The sequence below is a fragment of the Mauremys reevesii genome, linkage group 1, assembly GCF_016161935.1.
Source record: "Mauremys reevesii isolate NIE-2019 linkage group 1, ASM1616193v1, whole genome shotgun sequence".
Lineage (NCBI taxonomy): Eukaryota > Metazoa > Chordata > Testudines > Geoemydidae > Mauremys > Mauremys reevesii.
The window spans coordinates 291,115,623-291,136,817 of record NC_052623.1 but is presented as its reverse complement, the minus strand read 5'-3'; the positions used below and the strand labels follow the sequence as shown (position 1 = coordinate 291,136,817).

The 21,195-nt window shown below is 40.2% G+C and overlaps 1 protein-coding gene across 2 annotated transcripts in view; it reads left to right on the top strand.

Moving 5' to 3' along the window:
- ZDHHC17 (zinc finger DHHC-type palmitoyltransferase 17) overlaps positions 1-11,319 on the top strand; it is a 132,368-nt gene extending 121,049 nt beyond the window's left edge. For both annotated transcript variants that reach the window (XM_039497953.1, XM_039497962.1), the window contains 2 exons: positions 6,641-6,735; positions 8,806-11,319. In XM_039497953.1, the coding sequence (XP_039353887.1) occupies positions 6,641-6,735; positions 8,806-8,944 (234 nt within the window). In that variant the 3' untranslated portion in view covers positions 8,945-11,319. The remainder of the gene's footprint in view (positions 1-6,640; positions 6,736-8,805) is intronic.
- The last annotated feature ends 9,876 nt before the right edge of the window (positions 11,320-21,195 follow it).

Below are 21,195 nucleotides of genomic sequence, written 5' to 3'. Positions count from 1 at the left end.
ACCCTGCTAGCATGCTCTAAAAGGTATCTAATTTGCATCTGCATAGACTTGTTTCAAAAATTCAGTGCAATGGTTTATATGTCAAAAGTAACTGTTCATTGTTAATGATTTTAGCAGAAGCTTCCAGCTAAATTGACTCCCACCGGGCTCCTCCCAGGTGCTGAGGTCCCCAACTTACCAAACTTCCAGCTTTTTCCTCTTACAACATTTTCCATGCAGTTCTTTGTCATAAAAAAAACTAGGGATGTCACGCGATTAAAAAAATAAATCACGATTAATTGTGCAAATAAAAAAATTAATCACAAGTAATCGCACTGTTAATAATAGAATACCACTTATTTAAATATTTCTGGATGTTTTCTACATTTTCAAATATATTGGTTTCAATTACAAGACAGAATACGAAGTGTACAGTGCTCACTTTATATTTATTTTTATTACAAATATTTGCACTGTAAAAAACAAAAGAAATAATCTTTTTCAACTCACCTATACAAACAAGTACTGTAGTGCAATCTCTTTATCATGAAAGTTGAACTTACAAATGTAGAATTATGTGCAAAAAAAAACTATATTCAAAAATAGAACAATGTAAAATTTTAGAGCCTACAAGTCCTACTCAGTCCTACTTCTTGTTCAGCCAATCACTCAGACAAACAAGTTTGGTTACCATTTGTAGGAGATAATGCTGCCAACTTCTTGTTTACAATGTCACCTGAAAGTGAGAACAAGTGTTCGCATGGCACTGTTGTAGCCAACATCGCAAGATATTTACATGCCAGATGCACTAAAGATTCATATGTCCCTTCATGCTTCAACCGCCAGCAGAAGGTTGATTTTCTTTTTTGGTGGTTCAGGTTCTGTAGTTTCTGCATCGGAGTGTTGCTCTTTTAATATTTCTGAAAGCATGCGCCACACCTCGTCCCTCTCAGATTTTGGAAGGCACTTCAGAATCTTAAAACTTGGGTCGAGTGCTGTAGCTATTTTTAGAAATCTCACATTGGTACCTTCTTTGTGTTTTGTCAAATCTGCTGTGAAAGTATTCTTAAAACGAACATGTGCTGGATCATTATCTGAGACTGCTATAACATGAAATATATGGCAGAATGTGGGTAAAACAGAGCAGGAGACATACAGTTCTCCCCCAAGGAGTTCAGTCACAAATTTAACAAATGCATTATTTTTTTAACGCGCATCATCAGCATTGAAGCATGTCTTCTGGAATGGTGCCCAAAGCATGAAGGGTTATACGAATGTTTAGCATATCTGGCATGTAAATACCTCTGGCTACAAAAGTGCCACGCGAATGCCTGTTCTCACTTTCAGGTGACATTGTAAATAAGAAGCCAGCAGCAGTATCTCCTGTAAATATAAACAAACTAGTTTGTCTTAGCGATTGGCTGAACTTGAAGTAGGACTGAGTGGATTTGTAGGCGCTAAAGTTTTACACTGTTTTGTTTTTGAGTGCAGTTATATAGCAAAAAAATTCTACATTTGTAATAAAAAAATAATAATTTAAAGTGAGCACTGTACACTTTGTATTCTGCGTTGCAATAGAAATCAATATATTTGAAACATCCAAAAATATTTAATAAATTTCAATTGGTATTCTGTTTAACAGTGTGATTAATTTTTTTAATCATGATTAATTTTTTTAGTTAATAGCGTGAGTAACTATGATGAATCAACAGCCCTAAAAAAACCTGTGGCACAGGGAAAATACAGAGGAGTAAAATAAATTTAATTTGATATCAAAATAAATTATAGATGCAATACTGTACTAATTGTATTATTCAATTTCATCTTCATTTAGTAAAAACATTCATCCTTTTAGCAGAAACTGCCACAGAATTTCGAGTTTCCCCTACTGGAGCACGCAGATATGAATGGCTTTGCCACAGAAGTTGCATTTAGCTTGCAGCAGAGTATGTGGTGCCTAACCCTAGACTATAGGTTTGTCTATATTGGGAAACTTATCCATTGCTGATAGTGGTTGTCAGTAGTGGGTCTTAACTGTCTCTTTTTCAGCTTGTGTTTGCAAACTGTTTAATTGCTTGTGTAATGGTACAAAAATATTTAACACCATTGCAGAAGGCATGAGTGAAACATGATTAAAACAGTTCAGTGACTGAGTGCATACAAGTTGTGTAAGTCTGGTCTCAGTTATGCATTGTATAATTAACTGGACAAAATCTTTTCAATGGAATCTACACTAGTAGTTAAACAGTTTCCAGCTGAGGGCACCCGTTGTTGTTAACTGTTGTCAGCAGTGGTCATTTTCCTAGTACATATATAGCTTAAAAATAGTAAGTTGGGTCTACATATTGTTAGCTCAATGTAAAATGAGTTCAGGCTCTTGGCTGTTACATAAAATAAAAGTAATAGAACTACAAATGCATATAATAAAGAAATTGTGTGTATTTGCTGTAGATCAGAGTAGTTACAGATGAGACTCAGTTTTGTAAACATAACTTTACTCTTCAGAAAAAAGTCTATGTATACATCTCTGTAAAGTACAATACAAAACATCAAAGTTGATATTATGCAGGTAATATTTCTCATACTAAGAACTATATTAATTTTTCAAAGTCAATAGGTTATTTACATATATTTTGGTATAGTTTGTGGAAAGGATGGTGGCAGTTATAAATCCATTCTTAAAGCTCTCAAAAATGATAATGGAAGGCATACACATGCCTGGGAGGGTTGAACAAACATCTAGACAAGGAAATAGCAATGCAGCTGTTCCATTGCGAAAAGAGTACTCCTGGGGGGATTCTGCTCCAAAAAATTAATTATCCTGCAAAATTCTGCATACTTATTTGTCAAAATAATGCAGTATAATCACACCAGTTTCAATTGTTTTGGTAATTTATTTAAACTACAATGCAGAAAAAAGTCACAATTAACTATTCAGCATTACCTAAACACATGAAAGATAAGTTACAAACACTTGGTAACCAATACCGTGCATTCCAGTTATAATCCTGGATTTTCATTTAAATTATGTTACAGAACACCAAAGAGAAGAAAAAAAAAAAAGTAGAATGTCATTTTAAATTGCTCAGACTTTCACACACGAAAGTCGTACAGTTTTGCTAATCGTTGTCCTGAACCTGGCTGGGTACTTTGGGAAGTGCTTGGTTCTGATTGCCCTGACATTATATTGACTGCTTGGTAAATGTTTTATTTGCCCTCAAAGTCTTTTTTTTTTAATGGGTAAGTAAAATAAATTCTGAGCTGTAATCTAACTCCATTGTGCCACTTTGGCACAGGAAAAAGGTGAGAGAGCACATTGATCTTCCGAGCTTTCCCTTACTGTCATTTATAAGACTTTACATCACTCTAGTAATGTAGGGGCCTTAAAACTTTTACAGGTTTTATACTCCTTGAGGAATTGTCTGAGAATGGGAACAGTTAACTAACAATAGGAACATTAACAACATTACTGTGTAGGCAGGCTGCTACATTTCTGCCTCAGAGTATGAGATCAGTTAACTTGCAGGCAGGCTGCTACATTTCTGCCTCGGGGACAAAGTCTGCCTCATGCATAATAAAAAGCCCTACCCCTCCCCGCCAGGCAAGCTGTAGTAGCAAGTGAGAAGGACAGAGTCTCTCTCGCTTGTTGGCAGGCACACACGCCTAGCCCCACCCCTTGATGGTGATCAATGTCTCCCATGCAGGCACACACACCCAGCCCTCCTCCCCCAGTGATTTGCGTGTCTGAGGCTGCTCCAGGCTCGCTTGAACACGTGTTGCCAGAGAAGAGACGTGTGTGTCCCCTGCAGATTTCTCTTGCATTTTTCTGTGCGGGGGGATACACAGAGGTGCAGAATTCTGTCAGGAGTAAAAGATGCACTATACTGAAACAATTTTCATGCATTTTGTGCATTTTCCTCACTAAGAATCACTGAACATTCACATACCACGCTGAAATTAATGAATATGTTCACATAATATGTAATTCTATATGCTAAAATATAAATAGATTCTTTGAATTTTCTCACACTAAAGATCTCTTGTGATCAGACATTTAGCTTTTCCCTTGAATGTAATTGTCAGTCTTCCTTCCCAGACACCTCATTATCATGTCTGACCAGCAATCTTGTAACACAGACTGAAACTCTAACCAATACCCAAAACAGTAGCCTGGATGAACAATCTGTCTGAGTAGTCTTGGAATGAGCCAAACAGTTCAATATGTTCTGTGGGGCTGGGATCTGTATTTCAGATGTTCCCATGTCTGCCCATCTAATGAGACCATTGTGTATTTTGCATTATCTGTCAGTACAAAAGCCAAAGGAGGAAAGTTTATTCAAATATCTTAACAAAATCATAGGCCAAATATTGGAATTATCAACTACAGGTTTAGACAGGAAAATAATATTCAAATACATCACATTAGCCATATTAAAAAAGGAATACTTTCCCTTCTCTATCCTAACAGTAAAGAACAAAGTCTTATCACAAGTCTTTTCACAAGGGCTTAGTTACCACTTCAGTGTTTCCAGTTATATCAGAAATAAGATCCACACTCCAAAGTTTGAAATAAACTGTCAGGCATCTCAGCTTTTTCCTTCTCTCCTGTAACGATGATTTAGAGCAACCACCAATATAGATTCCAAGTTTATACTTGTGATCCAGGGCCACCACACTACCTTCCAGTGGGATTTCCTGCCCAAGATAAATGAGCCAGGGTGACCACATCTATTCAGTGTGGCTTCCAAACCAATATAAAGCACCAAAGTACTAAAAAAATGTGAACATGCAACTTTCCAGTGTGCCTTCCAATCCCCAACTATCCCAGGATCCATTAAACTCCATACGTAAGTTACTTTAGAACAGTGACTCTCAAACTTTTTTACTGGTGACCCTTTCACATGGCAAGCCTCTGAGTGCAACTCCCTCCCCACCCCTAAATTAAAAACACGTTTTTATATATTTAATGCCATTATAAATGCTGGAGGCAAAGTGGGGCTTGGGGTGGAAGCTGACAGCTTGCGACCCCCAACATGTAATAACCCTGCAACCCCCTGAGGGGTCCCGACCCCCAGTTTGAGAACCCCTGCTTTAGAATGGGATATGTTGGCAGATATTTCTTCAAATTCTATGGAACCTGGAAGAACACTTTCCTCATGGCGCCTTGTGAAAAGCTTTGCACCCTTAAATGTGATGAAGGCAAAATTACTATAATTGTAGTATTTAATACTGTTCACAAGGCAGAAAACAATGCAGTGTAGGAAATATGAAAAATGAAATGTGAAATAACTACATTATTTAATGTGTCCAAATCATTATTTATACTATTGTGTGTAGAAAGATAAAAGGTAACTTAAAAGAACTTGTCAAAACCTGTTCCTAGAGATTCTAACTTGGCCTTTCTCTTAGGAGCTTTGTTCTTTGCTTTTTACCTCCACAGGCCCCTCTCTTGATTCCTCTGTGATGGCTTGAAAGTAGAGTTGACTAATCCCTTGACTGACCATTCTGATGGGTTCACACTCTGCTATTGTTCCTTGCCACTCTCTGTTCTGTCTTCCAAGCAGCTTCCTTATTCCCTGGAGAAGTTTAAAAGACCTAGCCAAGATTTTCAAAAATGGTTTCCTAAAGTTAAACTCCTAAATAGGTGGCTTGATTTTTTTCAAAAGAGAATATGAGTACTCAGGAGTTCTCATTCATTTTGAAAATCAGGCCTCTTCTTACAGAACCTGGCAATAGGTGCCTAACTTAAGGCTCTCATTTTTTTGAAATCGTGTCCTCTTTCTTTAGATACCTCTCTGTTAAAGGGACAAAACTTCAGTATATCCAGAAAAGGCAAGTAAACCTGAGTGTAATTTCCTGAATGCTCAGGATTATCAGACATGGCTTGTTGATCCCATAACATGGGGCTGAGTTACCATATGACACTAAGAATTCTAAAGCTTTAGCTTACAATAGTGCCCAGTTGTTAAGGGAGTTCTTCTACTTTTGTTTCCAGTGTTGCACATGCAATATACTACAGTAAATCCAGGCCTTGCATAATTTAAGACTTCTTCAGACTCCCCCTTTTTAGGTCAAAACAATTATGGAGTAGTTGCTGAAAACTGTTCACACTTCTTGAGTCAAATGACCCATGCAGAAGGTGTTTTCATCCCAATGTATTATTTCTTAGAACTTCTTGTTATTGAGACAGAATTTTACAGGTGAAAAAAATTACAAAAATATCATCTCACAGTTACTTTAAGTATCAGTGCCAAGAAGGAAAAAAAGTTGTTTCAAAATTGTTTAAGATAATGCCTACTATAATAAAAATAATTGCTTATCTTATTTATTATCTCCAGTATAGATTATTAGGGATTTTTCTTCTGGATATCAGGATTTATTAAAAATGAAAACTACACAATTTGATACAGCTGGTTCTGTTCACTCAAGAAAGAAAGACTCAGATAACGTAGATGTACAGGCAGAGCGATGCAGCTTGCATTGTGCCTTGTCCCAAACTAAACAGCCCCCGACTTTCACAAGCACCAAATAGTCCTGCACAATTACAACCATAAAGTAGCAAATAAATGTGGGTTTTTTTTTCCAGCCTTTCTCTCTCCTGGTTTGCTTTTAATTTTGGAAATTCTAAGTGTTTGTTTGCTTTATCTCCCGTCTTTTCTAGATATCTTGTTTAGGTATCACTACAAATGAGAGGATGAATGCAAGACGATACAAGCACTTTAAAGTCACAACAACATCTATTGAAAGCCCATTCAAGTAAGTTTATAAAAATGTCTCATTTGGATAGCCAACCCACAAATGAACTTCACAACTGAATGCAACAAAACAGAGATGAATGCTGAAAACTATCTTCCAGATGCTGATAGGATCCCAGAATTTCATTTTTTTAAACAGCTATTTTTACCATAAGCCAATGTATCTGATTATGGAAAGTGACTTATAATTACTGTTAATATTCCTAAATGAATCTAGCCATTGATGATTTAACATGATTTAACTTTTTGTTGGTAAAGAAATGGAAAGCACCTTCCTTGTAGGGGATGTTGCCACTTCACTAAGTTTGTTTTTGTTCTAGTAAAAGGACTTGCCTTCAACATTTCTTCTCAAGTCCCACCATGCAAAAGAAATTAGCAAGTGAGACTAGTAACATGGCTTCATGTGGTCATGACCTTTCTAGAGATGCACAACAGCCACAATCAGATTTCTTTTTGCCTGAGGAACACAAGCCTGTGCCCAGAGCAGTTGCAATGTATTGCTTTCCTCACTGATTTCAAATTCCACATCCTGTAGCCATTTCCATCAGCTTAGGAGCTTTTAGAAGATGTGTTCCTTAAAATCATGAAACAAGTGTTTGAACTGACTAAATAAGCACTGTCTACAAGATGGAGCAAAGGTGTCAACCACGGTTTGTTTAAGTAATGTCCTTTCAGGAATTCAGATGTTCTCATTGTTGCTTCTCATCTTTCTAATCTACATCCTATTATCTAAGTTTTGATTTCCAGAAAATCAAGGCCTACTCAGCTTTCAGTGTAATTATAAGGCTTCACTGCCCCAAGCAAACAGAAACTTTCTGATTAAAAATAAATTGCCTTCCTGAGATTTTTGTACATATTAGAGACTGTAAAACTTTAAGAAATTGACAATGAGCTCTATGATTTAACAGCTGCTGGACTCGGAAGCTATCACTGCTTTCCTCTAGGTCCATAGAGATGTGCATACTCTATACTTTGTAGTGTTCAAGGATTCACACTGATCTTTATCCTATGAACCACCATATAATCTGAAGACCAGTATTAATTAAATTGAAGGTGATCCTGGGAGGACAATCACTTCATATTCATGTCTGGCCCTTCTAAATGGTGCAACAATTCCTTTTGAATAGGGGCCTTACCAAGTTATCCATGCCTTTGCCACTTCCAGAACGGTATGCTCCAATACACTGTGTGGGACTAGCTTTCAAAACCACTCTGAAACTTCAGCTAGCATAGAATGTGGCCACCCAGTTAGCGGTGTTTGTGGCATGGAATATATTACACCCATGTGCTACAGATTACCTTAGCTTCCAGTTCATCACTGGGTGCAGTTTAAGGTGTTGATTTTGATCTATAAATCCCTAGGTATTTTGTGTCTTAGCTATCTTAAATACCACTTCTTCTCATACTCCGTACTTTGGAAGCTCTTGTTCTCATATTTCCCTAAATTTCAATGTCATTTTTGGTCTTAGTTGATGGCACTCAGCTCTGAACTTCGCTTTCCTGTTGGTCCAACAAAGCATGACCTTCAGGATGCATTGTAATGCCTGTTTATTGGTTCAAACTATTGCCTGCAGTGGGTTAGAGATTGGTTCATGGTTCAGGGATTTCTCTTGAGCTTATTCAGTTTTGTTATTTTTGAGTTCATGTACTTTTACAGTCTATGCTTAGAAGTTGTAATATTCACATATTACAAAATGGAAAAAATAAAATTGTATCGTCTGAAATCAAAGGCAGGATAATGCTGCAGTTGTTTTTATATAATGTTCTATTGGTGCTATTGTTTGCTTTTTCTATCAAATATATTCTAGCAAGTCATTTTTTCTTAACTTTAAGATGGGATGATGTCCAGTGGTTGTTATATAACCCTGGCATACTATCTTGGGGAATGGCTGATTTAAGGTTAAAGAGTCAGCTGTGGGTTTTTACTCAGAATTTGGATTTTCTACATTTGGGGAACTTTTTGGGAGAGCAAGCAGACATGGTAAATTTGGAAGTAGACAAACTTGTGCTATGTTCAGTGAATTGTGATGTTACTTACTAACGTATGTCTTCTTGGTTGGTTTTTTTTTAGCCATGGATGTATAAGGAATATTATAGACTTCTTTGAATTCAGATGCTGTGGTCTTTTTCGTCCTGTTATTGTGGACTGGACAAGGCAGTATACAATAGAATATGACCAAACTTCAGGAGCAGGCTACCAGCTAGTGTAGCACCATCTTCATCCTGTGAGCATATCAGATCTGAGTGGTGCCTGAAAATTTCTCTCTCTCGAATCCACATCCTTTGAACCGTAGCATGCTATGTGTAAGGCTAACGATGAATCTTACGGTACCTTCTCTTTATCAGAGTTTTATTAACGAAGGTAAAAATGGACAGAATAAACTGCCAATCCTGATAAGGAAGAGGAGGAAGATCAAAAAGGGATTTTAACCATTATTAACATGAGAATTATTCACAACAACATATTCACTGCATTTGTTGTTGGATTTTTTATTTAACACCTTTTACAAAGGAGCATGAGATTATTAAAGTATTGACATACCTAGTTGTGTTGTGCTGAACAGAAATATTCATTTCTCAATTTGAATAATTCCATTGGAGTAAGAATCTGGAGTCTAAAACTAAATTTCACAATGCAGTCAGACTTCATTAAGACTGCTACATTTAGTTCAGGTAATGTGATTTTATATTGATTTTTCTATAGTATTATGTACATGGGAAAATGTGCATTTCAATACTGTGATTAAAATCATGTGGTTTTATTGGGGATCGACTGTAATGTGTTAAGCTGCTGAAGCAGGGCACATGAGGATAATGTTCACAAATAAGTGTGTTACCTATATTTTATGGCTATCAGCAGTTATGGCCACCTGTTTCCGGTACAGTGAAATACTCGTAATAACCTTGTTTCGAGGTTGTACAGTCTGAAAATAAACAGTTGCACGAGTAAGTAAAGCTCTTCTGTCGAAGTTAAAGCCCTGCTTAAGTGCATGATATATCTTTTAAAAATAGACCACAATATATACTATATGATATTCAGCAAAAAATAAAACAGAATTTAATTTGATATCTTTGAACAAATGATATAAACAATTTAATACTAGGAGTGATCCAGTGTAATATATTGCATAGTGACTGGAAAGGTTTGAAGAGAAGTTGCATAGGGGGACCAAAGATATGAATGCAAAATCTCAGTAATAGAAAAGAAAGGTTTATAACAGTTTTAAATTCCATGTGATTGCAAAACAAATCGTGAAAACTGACTGAAACACTCATGTTGTTTGCATATAAAATGATTGAATCCAAGCTTAAGTAAAGTGTGATTTCTGTTAATAGCACATATGAATGGAAAATCTAATAGGACATTCTGAAGAAGATGGTATGTCAGCAAGTGGAAATCACCCTTGAGATTTTTTTCTGTTAAGTTCTCTCACTGCAAATATGTTTGAAAGGTAAGGAATGATCTGAAATCTCATTCCAAATGGGCTTTTTGTTGTTGAATGTGATGCACTGATTTTCTGTTATGGCGTTTTCCTATACTCATGGTGAATTATTCACTGTTTCCTTAACTATTTGTTTACAGAGAGACTTGGATTAGTTCTCTTTTAAGTGCTGTAGCAACCTAGTGGTTCGAGAAATCTGTGAAGGGAGTTTTCAGAGGGGACCTGGAAGCAGTTGATAGAGACCACTGTAAAGAATGTGTATCTGTATATAAATAATTTATCAAATAGTTTTCTCTTTGTGAGTGTGTGTTAGTATATTTAAGGTTGCTCATTTCATTTTATCAACCAAAAAGTGTAGGAAGATATCTAACGAGCTTTTAGTGATGTTCAATACTGCTGTTAATAGACATTATACCCTGCAAATTCACTGCATGTTTGATGCTTGGCAAAATTAGCATTCCCTGTAATATGCAGATTACAAGCATAAAAGCAATCTAGTGGTATTCCCACCCCTTGCCTTAGTAAGAGGAGCAGTGAAACTGTAAATAGGTGATGTTCAGTATTTGCAAGTAGACATTTTTTTCTTTAGCTGTTTCTTTGATCACAAGACACTCGCATAGTTTGCAAGTACCAGATATCAAGATTTACAGAAATGTAACGTTAGTGTACTTGAATGTTTAAGACTGGGGGGAAAAAATCAGCATCATCTTTGATACAATGTTTGGGGGGATTTGGTTACAGGGGTGGCAAGAGTTTTGTGCCATTTTGTCAGAATTTAGAATTATAACAATAATTCTGTTAACATGAACAAGAACAAATGACACCCTTATTCATATTTTTAATTTCTAAATGGAAAGCACGAATAAGCCTTCAAAATGTCTTTACTTATTTTACAATTAAAGGCAATGTTCTGCACCTCCAGGAAAAACTTTTTTCCCCATTTCTATTTGGGGTTGGCTGACATAAAGAACTTCAATCAGTTGAAAGTTTTTAGTATATACATTTCATAACATCAGTAATCTAATGCAGGGGTCCCCAACACGGTGCCCGTGGGCACCATGGCGCCCGCCGGGGCATCTAAGTGCACCCGCGTACTGGCCGGCGGACGAGCCTCCGCTGAAATGCTGCCGACAAGCTACATCATCCAGAGGCATCGCTGCCGAAATGCTGCTCTGGATGACGCTGTTTGTCAGCAGCATTTTGGCAGCGACGCCTATTGATGTTGCCGCTTGTCGGCGGAATTTCGGCGGATGCTCGTCCGCCACTACGGTCCTCTGTGGCTCGTCGTCTGGCAGAGGTTGGGGACCACTGATTTAATGTGTAAAGTACATTATTATTTTAGTTGTCCGATTAACTAACAAAGTCTGTGTACCAGAATGTTTGCAAAACAAGAGTGGACTTTGGTGGTAATATGAGGTTAATTTTGCAGTCTTTAATTGAGCATAGCTCCCTAGTGGGAGTTTTGCTTCATTAAGGACTGCACATTTGGCCAATAGAAAATATAATAGGTTTAGAATCAACTTGCAAATGTCCCGGATTTAGGGCATATAAATTTAATACAAAGAGTTAATTATCTTGAGGAATACTGAGACCTATGACCTGAAACCATCAGAATGGGAAAAGCCATCTATGCAGCATTTTTCTGTCAAACTATTAAACTTACAATTTGCGTATTACAGCAAAACTACATCGCTTCCAAAACTTCATGAAGCTGATCCAGACTGAAATCAGATTAGCATTATCTGATATAGGTTGAGTAAATGGAAATTTTGTCTCAGCCCTAAACATGTGCTGTTTCTTTGCGGGTTTCTGTGTTCTTTGGTGTCCACCAGAGTTTGTTTTTGAAAATTAATATGCATAAAACAGCATCATTACATTTTAAGCTATGGATACATTGTTTTTGTATTTTCTTTATTTATAACTGTGCCAAGTATTATTTTACTACTGTCAGGATCTTGATGTATTACATGGTGAACAAAAATCTGTAAAATGTTTAATAAATTAGCTCTCCTTACATAAATTAAATCTGTGAAAATTTTGTAAGTTATTAATCAAATAAATATTGACTCTTACTTGCAGTGTTTGTCTTGACTTTTTGTGTCCCACTAAATTTATTCAGTAAGCTGTCTAGCTCCATCAGCAATAATATGGGAGAACAGTTGTCTCATGACAAGGTCTAAATAAACCTATTGTGCAGCACAGCACATTTCCAGATGTTATTTTGTCCAGTGTAATTCTGAAGAGAGGGTAATATAATTGTGGGGGGGGATGACGAGCCAGATGGGCAGTGGCGGGGGCAGGTGAGCCGGGAGGGGGCTGAGGAGGCGGCGGGCGGCAGGGGCTGAGGAGGCGAGCTGGGAGGGTGGGGATGATGAGCCAAGCAGGCTGGCAGTGGCGGGGGCCCGGTGACCTGGCGGCGGGGGAGGGAGGCTGAGGAGGCGAGTGGGCGCCGGGGGGGTGAGTAGGCAAGCCGGGCAGGCAGTGGCGGGGGGGCTTTATACTTCGGGGGGGGGGGTGAAGAGAGTGGCGAGTCGGTGGCTGACCTGTTCTACTGATCTTGTCTCTCATAAAAATTGGTCCTTTTTGCTGCTTTTCTCTGGACTGGGGGTTATCCCAATGCTGCAAAGAGGGTGTTCCCAAAGGAAGGTGCTTCTAACCCCCGAGGCCATCACTATGTCTGCTCTTCTCTAGTCAGCCCACTTGACAAGTTTGATTGTCCTTGGTCTGGCTCCCAGCCCCTCTCCAAGGGTTGCAGCTGTCTGGAGGTGCTGCCTTCCACGCCTTCCTCATTCACACCTCGTTCATTCAACAGGGCAATTGATTACAAAGTGGGGGGAAAGATCTTATTCTACTTCTAGCAAAAAGACATTTTTCTTTTACCTTAATTATACCACCTTAGGGGCCTGCTATAACATATTACCAAGGTTCAATACGGCTGTTTCGGCAGGACGGCGCTGGGAAAAGAGGGTTTGTCTCTGTGGGGTGGGCAGTGCTGGGGGTGGGGAGTTGTTTCCGTGGGGCTGGGCGGAGCTGGGGTGGGGGGGTGTTTTGGGGGGGCTGGGCAGCACTGGGGGGTGGGGTTCGGCCCTCAGCTGTTTTCTTTGGAGTAATATGGCCCTCGCTGCTTTACGAGTTGTGCAGGCCTGCCCTAGAGACTTCCTAACACGAGGCTGAATTTAGTTCTTGGAATTAAATTACTTTAACTCTTGTCCTGTAATTATGCCACCCAAACTCCTAAATACTGTTAAGAGCCTTTTAGACCACAAACCAATGTCATGTTAATAACTGCTCTTGGGTCTAAATTTTTCTTAATTTACACCAGTATAAATCCAGAGTAACTCCACTGAAGTAAACGGGATTACTCCAGATGTAAAATGGGGTGACAGAGCAGATTTTCATAAAAAGGTTTTGTTGCTGCTGAAACGTTTGGAATAACTGTGAAAGAGGGATGAAGTCACTTCAATGGTAGTCTAACTGTATTATGTTGAGAGGCATAATTTCGATCACTACGGTTATAGTTTGCTTCCTTGCTTTTCTGTGGTTTAAATAACACAATGCCCTGAGGACTAGGAGCAAAATGGAGCCATGACTAATCATTGTGACTTGCCATAAGGCATGTCAAGAAAACCCCCAATTTTAGTGATGTAAATCACTTCTGATTTCCTTTCCAAGACTTAAGTAGTTTTATTTATGGTGAAATGAACAATGCACAATATGCCAAATTGTGCAGCTATAGACCAAGCATCCCCTCATTTTGCTGATGCTGTTGTCTGTGAGTATTTGTGTCTACTTACTGTAGCTACAACAAATAATGAAAAGCAGTTGATAAGGAATGTTTGAACTAGGCTCTGTTTAGTCTATATCTTATATGTTTAAGTATATTGTTTTGACTCCTTTGTAGTGTACAGTGCAGCGTCAGCATTTCAGCGTGCACTTGAGAAGGTGAAGGGCTTCACTCCATGTATGGGGGTAAAGAATGAATGTACTGTTAGTCTGTGTACTCATGCACTCTGGAATACAGATTATGTGGAGAGCAAGAATTAATCCAACCTAGGAACCATACTAATGCGTCCCCAGTCAAGTTCATGTTTAAAATAAATACATTCCTGGCAAGGCAGCTTCATGGGTTTTCCGATCAATGGGGTATTTTATAGTGCAAGGGTGCTTACCATTCAGCCTGCCAAATCTATCTCACTTAGGTCTGCTAATGAGGTGAATTTCCCAAGTTGTTAATGTACCTTGGGAAACTGAGAATGATGCCCCAGTTAACCCATATCCTCAGTCATACTAAAGCTGCTTCATGTCACTCTAGTAGCACAAAGCAGCCATAATGCAGATTGACCAGCTAAAGTAGGATCGCCAACCCCACTTCAAGTAGCTTTTAGTGTAGCTGGGGAAAGGGGTACTAACATGCCCTCGCACTCCCCAGCTGTTGGATTGTCTCCTTGTGGGAACTGGCAGCCAGGCGTTAAGTGAGAGCAACCCTAAGGCTGTCCACACATATGTTGAGGACCAGGTTGGTGCTTGGCCTGTCCCAGGATTGGGGGTGTAAAGGACCTGTCTCCCAAAGGACTGTGCATCTTGGGTACAGCCCAGGATTGGACCATGGTCTGATCATAATGCTTTTTTTCTCTCTTCCAGGCAACTTGCAGGCAACCCTTGACATACATTTTCAAAGTATCATTGGTTGGATTCTGCCTTGCTGTATACATTCAGGATTGGCAATACTGGCATTACAGAAGCTGCATGTGGAGCTGGCGCAGAAAGTTGAAAAAAGGGAAAATGTTTCTGACCTGTTAAGTTTTTCCTCGGGGTCCCCTATACCAGTCATATAGCCCAGTTTTTCAGATTAGCAGTTTTGATTTCAGGCAGGGAGTGAGTTCTATTTTGTAGACAATTTTTCCTGAATTGCTTTTGGCATTTCAACTGAGCCAGCCTGAGAAATATAAAGGGCTTGTGTCACAAAATTGAAGGGTGCTGTTGCCATCTTCTGGGGTGGTGGAATTATGCCCAAGCATGTGGACTAATATAGGAAATCTCAAAAAATTCAACAGGTGTGGAAATGGCATGTGTGCACACAATTCATTGTAGGTGAATAAAAGGTTTCAATTCTGTATTAAAGGAATTCATGAGGTGGTAAGATTAACTTTTAAGTTATTTTCTGATTTGAAGACTGCACCCCATAACTTCATACTGTCCATTACAGTAGCTCTCTTTGAATCTCAAGTGAAACATGCTTTTATGCAACTGCATAAATATAAACTGTAAAACTGCAACTGTCAGAATATTTTGATTTGTTAGACTAGATTATACTTCCACATGAATGTGAACATCACTGAATTCAATGTATCAATGTCGTGGGAAGCATTAGATACAGGGGACCAGAGCCCCAAGAAATGTGGGCACCTACCTCCCATTGTAATCAGTGTGAAGTAGGTGCATAAATAGTAGAGCTAGAAAAGGTAAGGAAACTGACTGGTGCCATGGAAAAATTAGCACTAATATTTCAGGGAGAGGTGACAGCTTAACAATATATAATAGCAGCACCCATGTCCTATTTCTTACAATGCTAGAGCTGGGCCACACCCAGTGAAATTGTCAATAATTTAAAAAGGGGTACACAGAATGCATAATTTATGGTACTGCTACCAGCTATTATTGAGGCCATGAGCTAAGCAAGATTCAAAAGGGTTAGACACTGCTAAACAGCATCATCCACAGTTCTATTTTTCAATGGCTAAGCATTAGAGGGAATGTGAATCCTCCTGCATAAACCACCCACTACCTGCCTTGTGTTAGAAGGAAACTTTGCCTCAGTTGGCACATTAGTCCATGATTGTCCATTTTTCTTAGAGCACTTTCAGCTGGGCTGTGGTCAGAGGTTGACCTTTGCTTTGAGCTGCTATAGAACTACCTCCTACATTCTAGCTTGTAAATGTTGTTTCTCCTCACCCTACTCACTCTCAATGGGGAGATGAATATGTCTTGGTCCGAGGGCAACAAACCCATGAGTCCTGTTGTGGCTAGCTTTAAAAAAAAAGATGGGTGAAGAGAAAAAAAAAAACAAGCTAGCTCTGGTATCAGAGGGGTAGCCGTGTTAGTCTGGATCTGTAAAAGCAGCAAAGAGACCTGTGACACCGTATAGACTAACAGATGTATTGGAGCATGAGCTTTCGTGGGTGAATACCCACTTCATTGGATATGGGTGGGTATTCACCCACGAAAGCTCATGCTCCAATACGTCTGTTAGTCTATAAGGTGCCACAGGACTCTTTGCTGCTTTAACCTAGCTCTATGAATCCACCTTATGCTTCCATCTGGCATTGATGCCTGGACTTGGGGGGTCTGAATAATTTATTTCTGAAAACAGGCCATGACCACTGTGCATCTTACGCCAACTACCTTTGACTGCTATTCAGGCCAGTCTAGAAATTGTCAAATGAAATTCTGCTGCTGGTGGCATGGCCAGGATAAAGAGGTGTGTGCTTAATAGAAATGACCATGCTGGGGCTCAGATTTACTTGTGGCAGGGGTGTACTACAGAGCTGTGGGCCTGCTCCTAAACAGTCTGGCCTCAGCTATGGATTAGTTGTCTATTGTGTGCCCGCTGAACAGGGCCTAGAAGAGAATTTGGCCCAGGCATCAGTTTGCTCCTTGAGAGTTGGTTTGAGTCTATGCATTCCTTGCATATTACTTCACGTGAATGGTCAGATGAGCCCAGTGGAACTGTCTCAGCAATATGCCCCCACTCAGTGTAGAAGCCTAGCTGCTGCTGTTGGAGCTTCCCAGCCAAGAGCCAGGGAGCAGGTGTTGGCATTAGCTAGCCTTGATGTTAAACACTCATTAGCTATGGTTCTTGTTGAACTACAGCAGTCACTAGGAAAGAATAGTGATAGTATTAAAAAATAACCACTAGTCAGGGGCTTTGTAAGCCTCCTTAAAAAATTCCAAATCATGACTCCCCTCTGCTGGCTTCACCCCAGCAGTTAATAACTAAACCTTGGTCTGAAAGCTGGCCTGACATCAGAGTTTCCCCTAGGGCTGGTGTGTGTTGTTTCAGTTTGAGTACAAGTCACTGTGGAAGGCCCAGTGTAAACCCAGCACTTAGTGTTAAAAGGTGCAGTTCTGTGTTGAAAACACTTTGCTTTGTTAACAAACATGCTGAGACCCCCCTCCTGGTGTTACTGTTCCTTATGCAGAGGGCTCAGCAAACCAGAGACCATTTTCCAAAAGGACAAAGCAGCATTAGTACAGGCTTCTTTTCCAGCTGTGTGGCTGCTGGATCTTGCCCACATGCTCATTGATTTTTGGAGGGGGTGAGGTGATGAGGGAATTTCCCCCCAGGACAGAGACTGTATGAGTATTACACCATCTTTGGCAGGGTGGAGCATAGGTCATGTGCTGGTTTGAACTAGTGTAAATTGTGGATTCCCTATAATGTGACAGCTTTTAATCAGGAGTTGAGGACTTCAGTAACTCAGTCACTGGTTAGGGGGGTCTAATACAGGAGGAGGTGGGTGATGTTCTGTGGCCTGCAATGAGCAGGTGGTCTCACTAGATGAACTAACCACTTGGCTACACATGGGTAGCTGGAAGCTAGAAACAGCAATGTGCACATGGACTTGAAGAAATGGCTTTAATCACATACAGTGTTTTCACACAGCAGGAGTGGGAGCCACTTTACCATGGGAACCCCAGACTCTAAAGTAAGAGACAACAGTAGTGTGTAAGACTGAAAATATTAGTGGTCATTACATGTAGAGACACTGGTGAAAAGTCCTTGATAAGATGTGATTGAGTGATGCCCTTTTAAGACTTTGTCAGTAGCAGCAGAGGGCATTCAGTTTTTTGGATGTCTGCACAATCAACCTGCCTATCTTCTCTATACTTTTAAGAAGTTCCAGCATTAATGCTTGCTACCTTCTTCCCCATTCTACACAACTAGCCCTCCCCCGCAACCTTGGGGGTTGTAACAGTTGATTACAGAGCTGCAGGATTTCAAGGACTACATACATTAATAATAAATAAAAAATGGTGATGAGGCAGTTAAGGAAGGGATTGTTGTTTGAAAGTCTTACCTTCCCACTTGGTCAGTTCAAGCCTAGGCCATTTCTATTAACCCAGTATTTGTTTTTCAAGCATTAGAACAAGACTGCAGTGTTCTCCCAGACATGACTGCTAACAGCAATTTGTTTGAACTTTAAGTATTAGTTTGTGCAAGTAGCTGAGGGGTTTAGCTTTCATTACTCCTGCAGAAGCGACAGGCAGCCTTGCTTTCTTCCCCCCCATACACACTATAGTACTGAAGTAACTCTGCTGACAACAATAAGGCCTGGTCTACACTGGGGGTGGGGGGTGGATCTAAGGTATGCAACTTCAGCTACGTGAATAGCGTAGCTGAACTCGAACTACCTTAGCTCCAATTACTTACCCGTCCTCACAGCGCAGGATCGACATCCGCAGCTCCCCCGTCAACTCCGCTATGCCGTTTGTGTTGATGGAGTTCCGCAGTCAACGGGAGCGCGTTTGGTGTTCGATATATCGCGTCTCATCTAGACGCGATATATCGAACTCTGAGAAATCAATTGCTACCCACCAATCCGGTGGGTAGTGAAGACATACCCTAAGTCACAACTGTCCCTTTCACTGCCTTACAGAAATATTTTCTATTTGGTAAGAGCAAGCAGCTTGAACTATTCTATTTATGCTGATACCTTGGTGTAATCTCACTGCTTTGGAGATGGTAGCTCTGTCAAAGCTAGTGGAGGAAGAGCTAGCTAGAACCATGCTGGGTCACAACTCCCCCTCCCCCAAATGTTCTCTATCAGTAATAAAGTTAAAAGGAAAAAGCCTTTGACTAGAGTAAATACGTTTAAAAAAAAATCCAGGACTGTAACATTGCACACAAACCTAACCTATGCACAAAGACTGGGATCAATATGGGCTTTAGCTTGGATGATAAATTAAGCTCCTCTGGTTTCTCTTGAGCCCACCCCCAAATGCCAGGAGATGGGTATCTTCCCCCCCCCCCTCCCAAAAAAAAAGGGGATTAAGTTCAGAAGGAAAAACTATCATGCCTGCATCAAACTGGAACAGGTTCAGAGACAGGCTACTAGGATGATTGGCGGAATGGAAAACCTGTCTTATGAAAGGAGACTGAAAGAGCTTGGCTTGTTTAGCCTAAGCTAAAGAAGGTTGAGGGGGTATATGATTGCTCTTTATAAATATATCAGAGGGATTAATATTAGGGAGGGAGAGGAATTATTTAAGCTTAGTACCAATGTTGACACAAAAACAAATGGATATAAACTGGACAACTAGGAAGTTTAGACTTGAAATTAGATGAAGGTTTCTGACCATTAGAGGAATGAAGTTCTGGAACAGCCTTCCAAGGGGAATAGTGGGGGCAAGAGACAGATCTGGCTTTAAGACTAAGCTTGGTAAGTTTATGGAGGGGATGGTATGATGGGATAGCCTAATTTTGGCAATTAATTTGGCAATTGATCTTTGATTATCAGTAGGTAAGTATGCCCAGTGGTCTGTGATGGGATGTTAGATGGGGTGGGATCTGAGTTACTACAGAGAATTCTTTCCTGGGTGCTGGCAGGTGAGTCTTGCCCACATGCTCAGGGTTTAACTAATCACCATATTTGGGGTCAAGAAGGAATTTTCCTCCAGGGCAGATTGGCAGAGGCCCTGGAGGTTTTTTGCCTTCCTCTGCAGCATGGGGCACGGGTCACTTGCTGGAGGATTCTCTGCAGCTTGAGGTCTTCAAACCACAATTTGAAGAGTTTGATAACTCAGACATAGGTTAGGGGTTTGTTACAGGAGTGGGTGGGTGAGATTCTGTGGCCTGCATTGTGCAGGAGGTCAGACTAGATTATCATAATGGTCCCTTCTGACCTTAGTCTATGAGATCAAGTGTTTTAAGTTACTTTAATTGAGACTAGCATCTTCCTGTCAATCAATGTAGATCTTTCAATCACCTTTAAGTGAGAAGCTGAGTTTATTTGGATGTATAAAGGAAGCTTTGATGGGTTCTCTCCCCCCCATTCCCTTGGAGGGTGGCGAGGAGCAGGGAATTTACTCTAGGGAAAGATGGTCCTTTTGTGCCCCCCCTCCTTTTTTTTTTTTTTTTTTGCTCAAAGAGTGAGTTTGGAAAGGGGGCTGGTCAGTCCATAGTTGGGGTGGACAGAGGTGCTTATGTATCCTACTAGTGGGTGTGGGCTGTGTCCCTTTCAGTGCTTGAACCATGGAGGCTATCAGTCTAACAGCCTTCACCCACAGCCTGGCTCTTGAGCTCAAGCTGCGGAGACCTATGCTTTCAGCTCAGGAAATAAGTGACAAGTTCATGTCATTGTTTCAGGGGTCTGGAGTTTTAGAATTTTGGCAGAGGAAATGGTCACTTCCCAAGGTTTTTAGTTCTTTGATGCAATGTCATTAGTTCTCCAGGAATCCCTCAGGTCTAGTACTGTACACCCTATTGGTGAAATCCTGAACCACTGACCTTACCAGGCATTGTGTCATTAACATCAAAGGAGATAGGATTTCAACTAATATTTCTACAGTGGGCAGCAAGCAGCAGCATAGACAGAAACATGACTAAATTAAGGCAAACCCAAGGCTCTAAGCACACTCTCAGTACTCCTCACAGCTCTGTCCCCAGCTGGAATACCTAGTAATAGCCCTAAGCAGATGCACTCTAGTTGTGGGGTAAGTGAGCAGAGCCCACTGCCCCCTTCTCATGCCAGCGTCCTCTGCTGAGGTGGTGTTGCCAAGGGTGCTCCTATTCAAGGTCTCTGAATTAACACCCCTATTGGCATACATAGGGCAACTCCTACCTGTTTCAGGCTCTCCTCCCGCTCCCAGTCACAAGGGCTAGAAGCCTTTTGGGTTAAGCAGAAACTGGTGTAAACACATGGCTCCAGGGGCTAGGGAGCTAGGTCCAAGTGCCTTAATCCAGCACTGGGCTCAAGCTCTTTATACTGGTGAGGCAGAGGGGAAGCAGGCTAAACAAA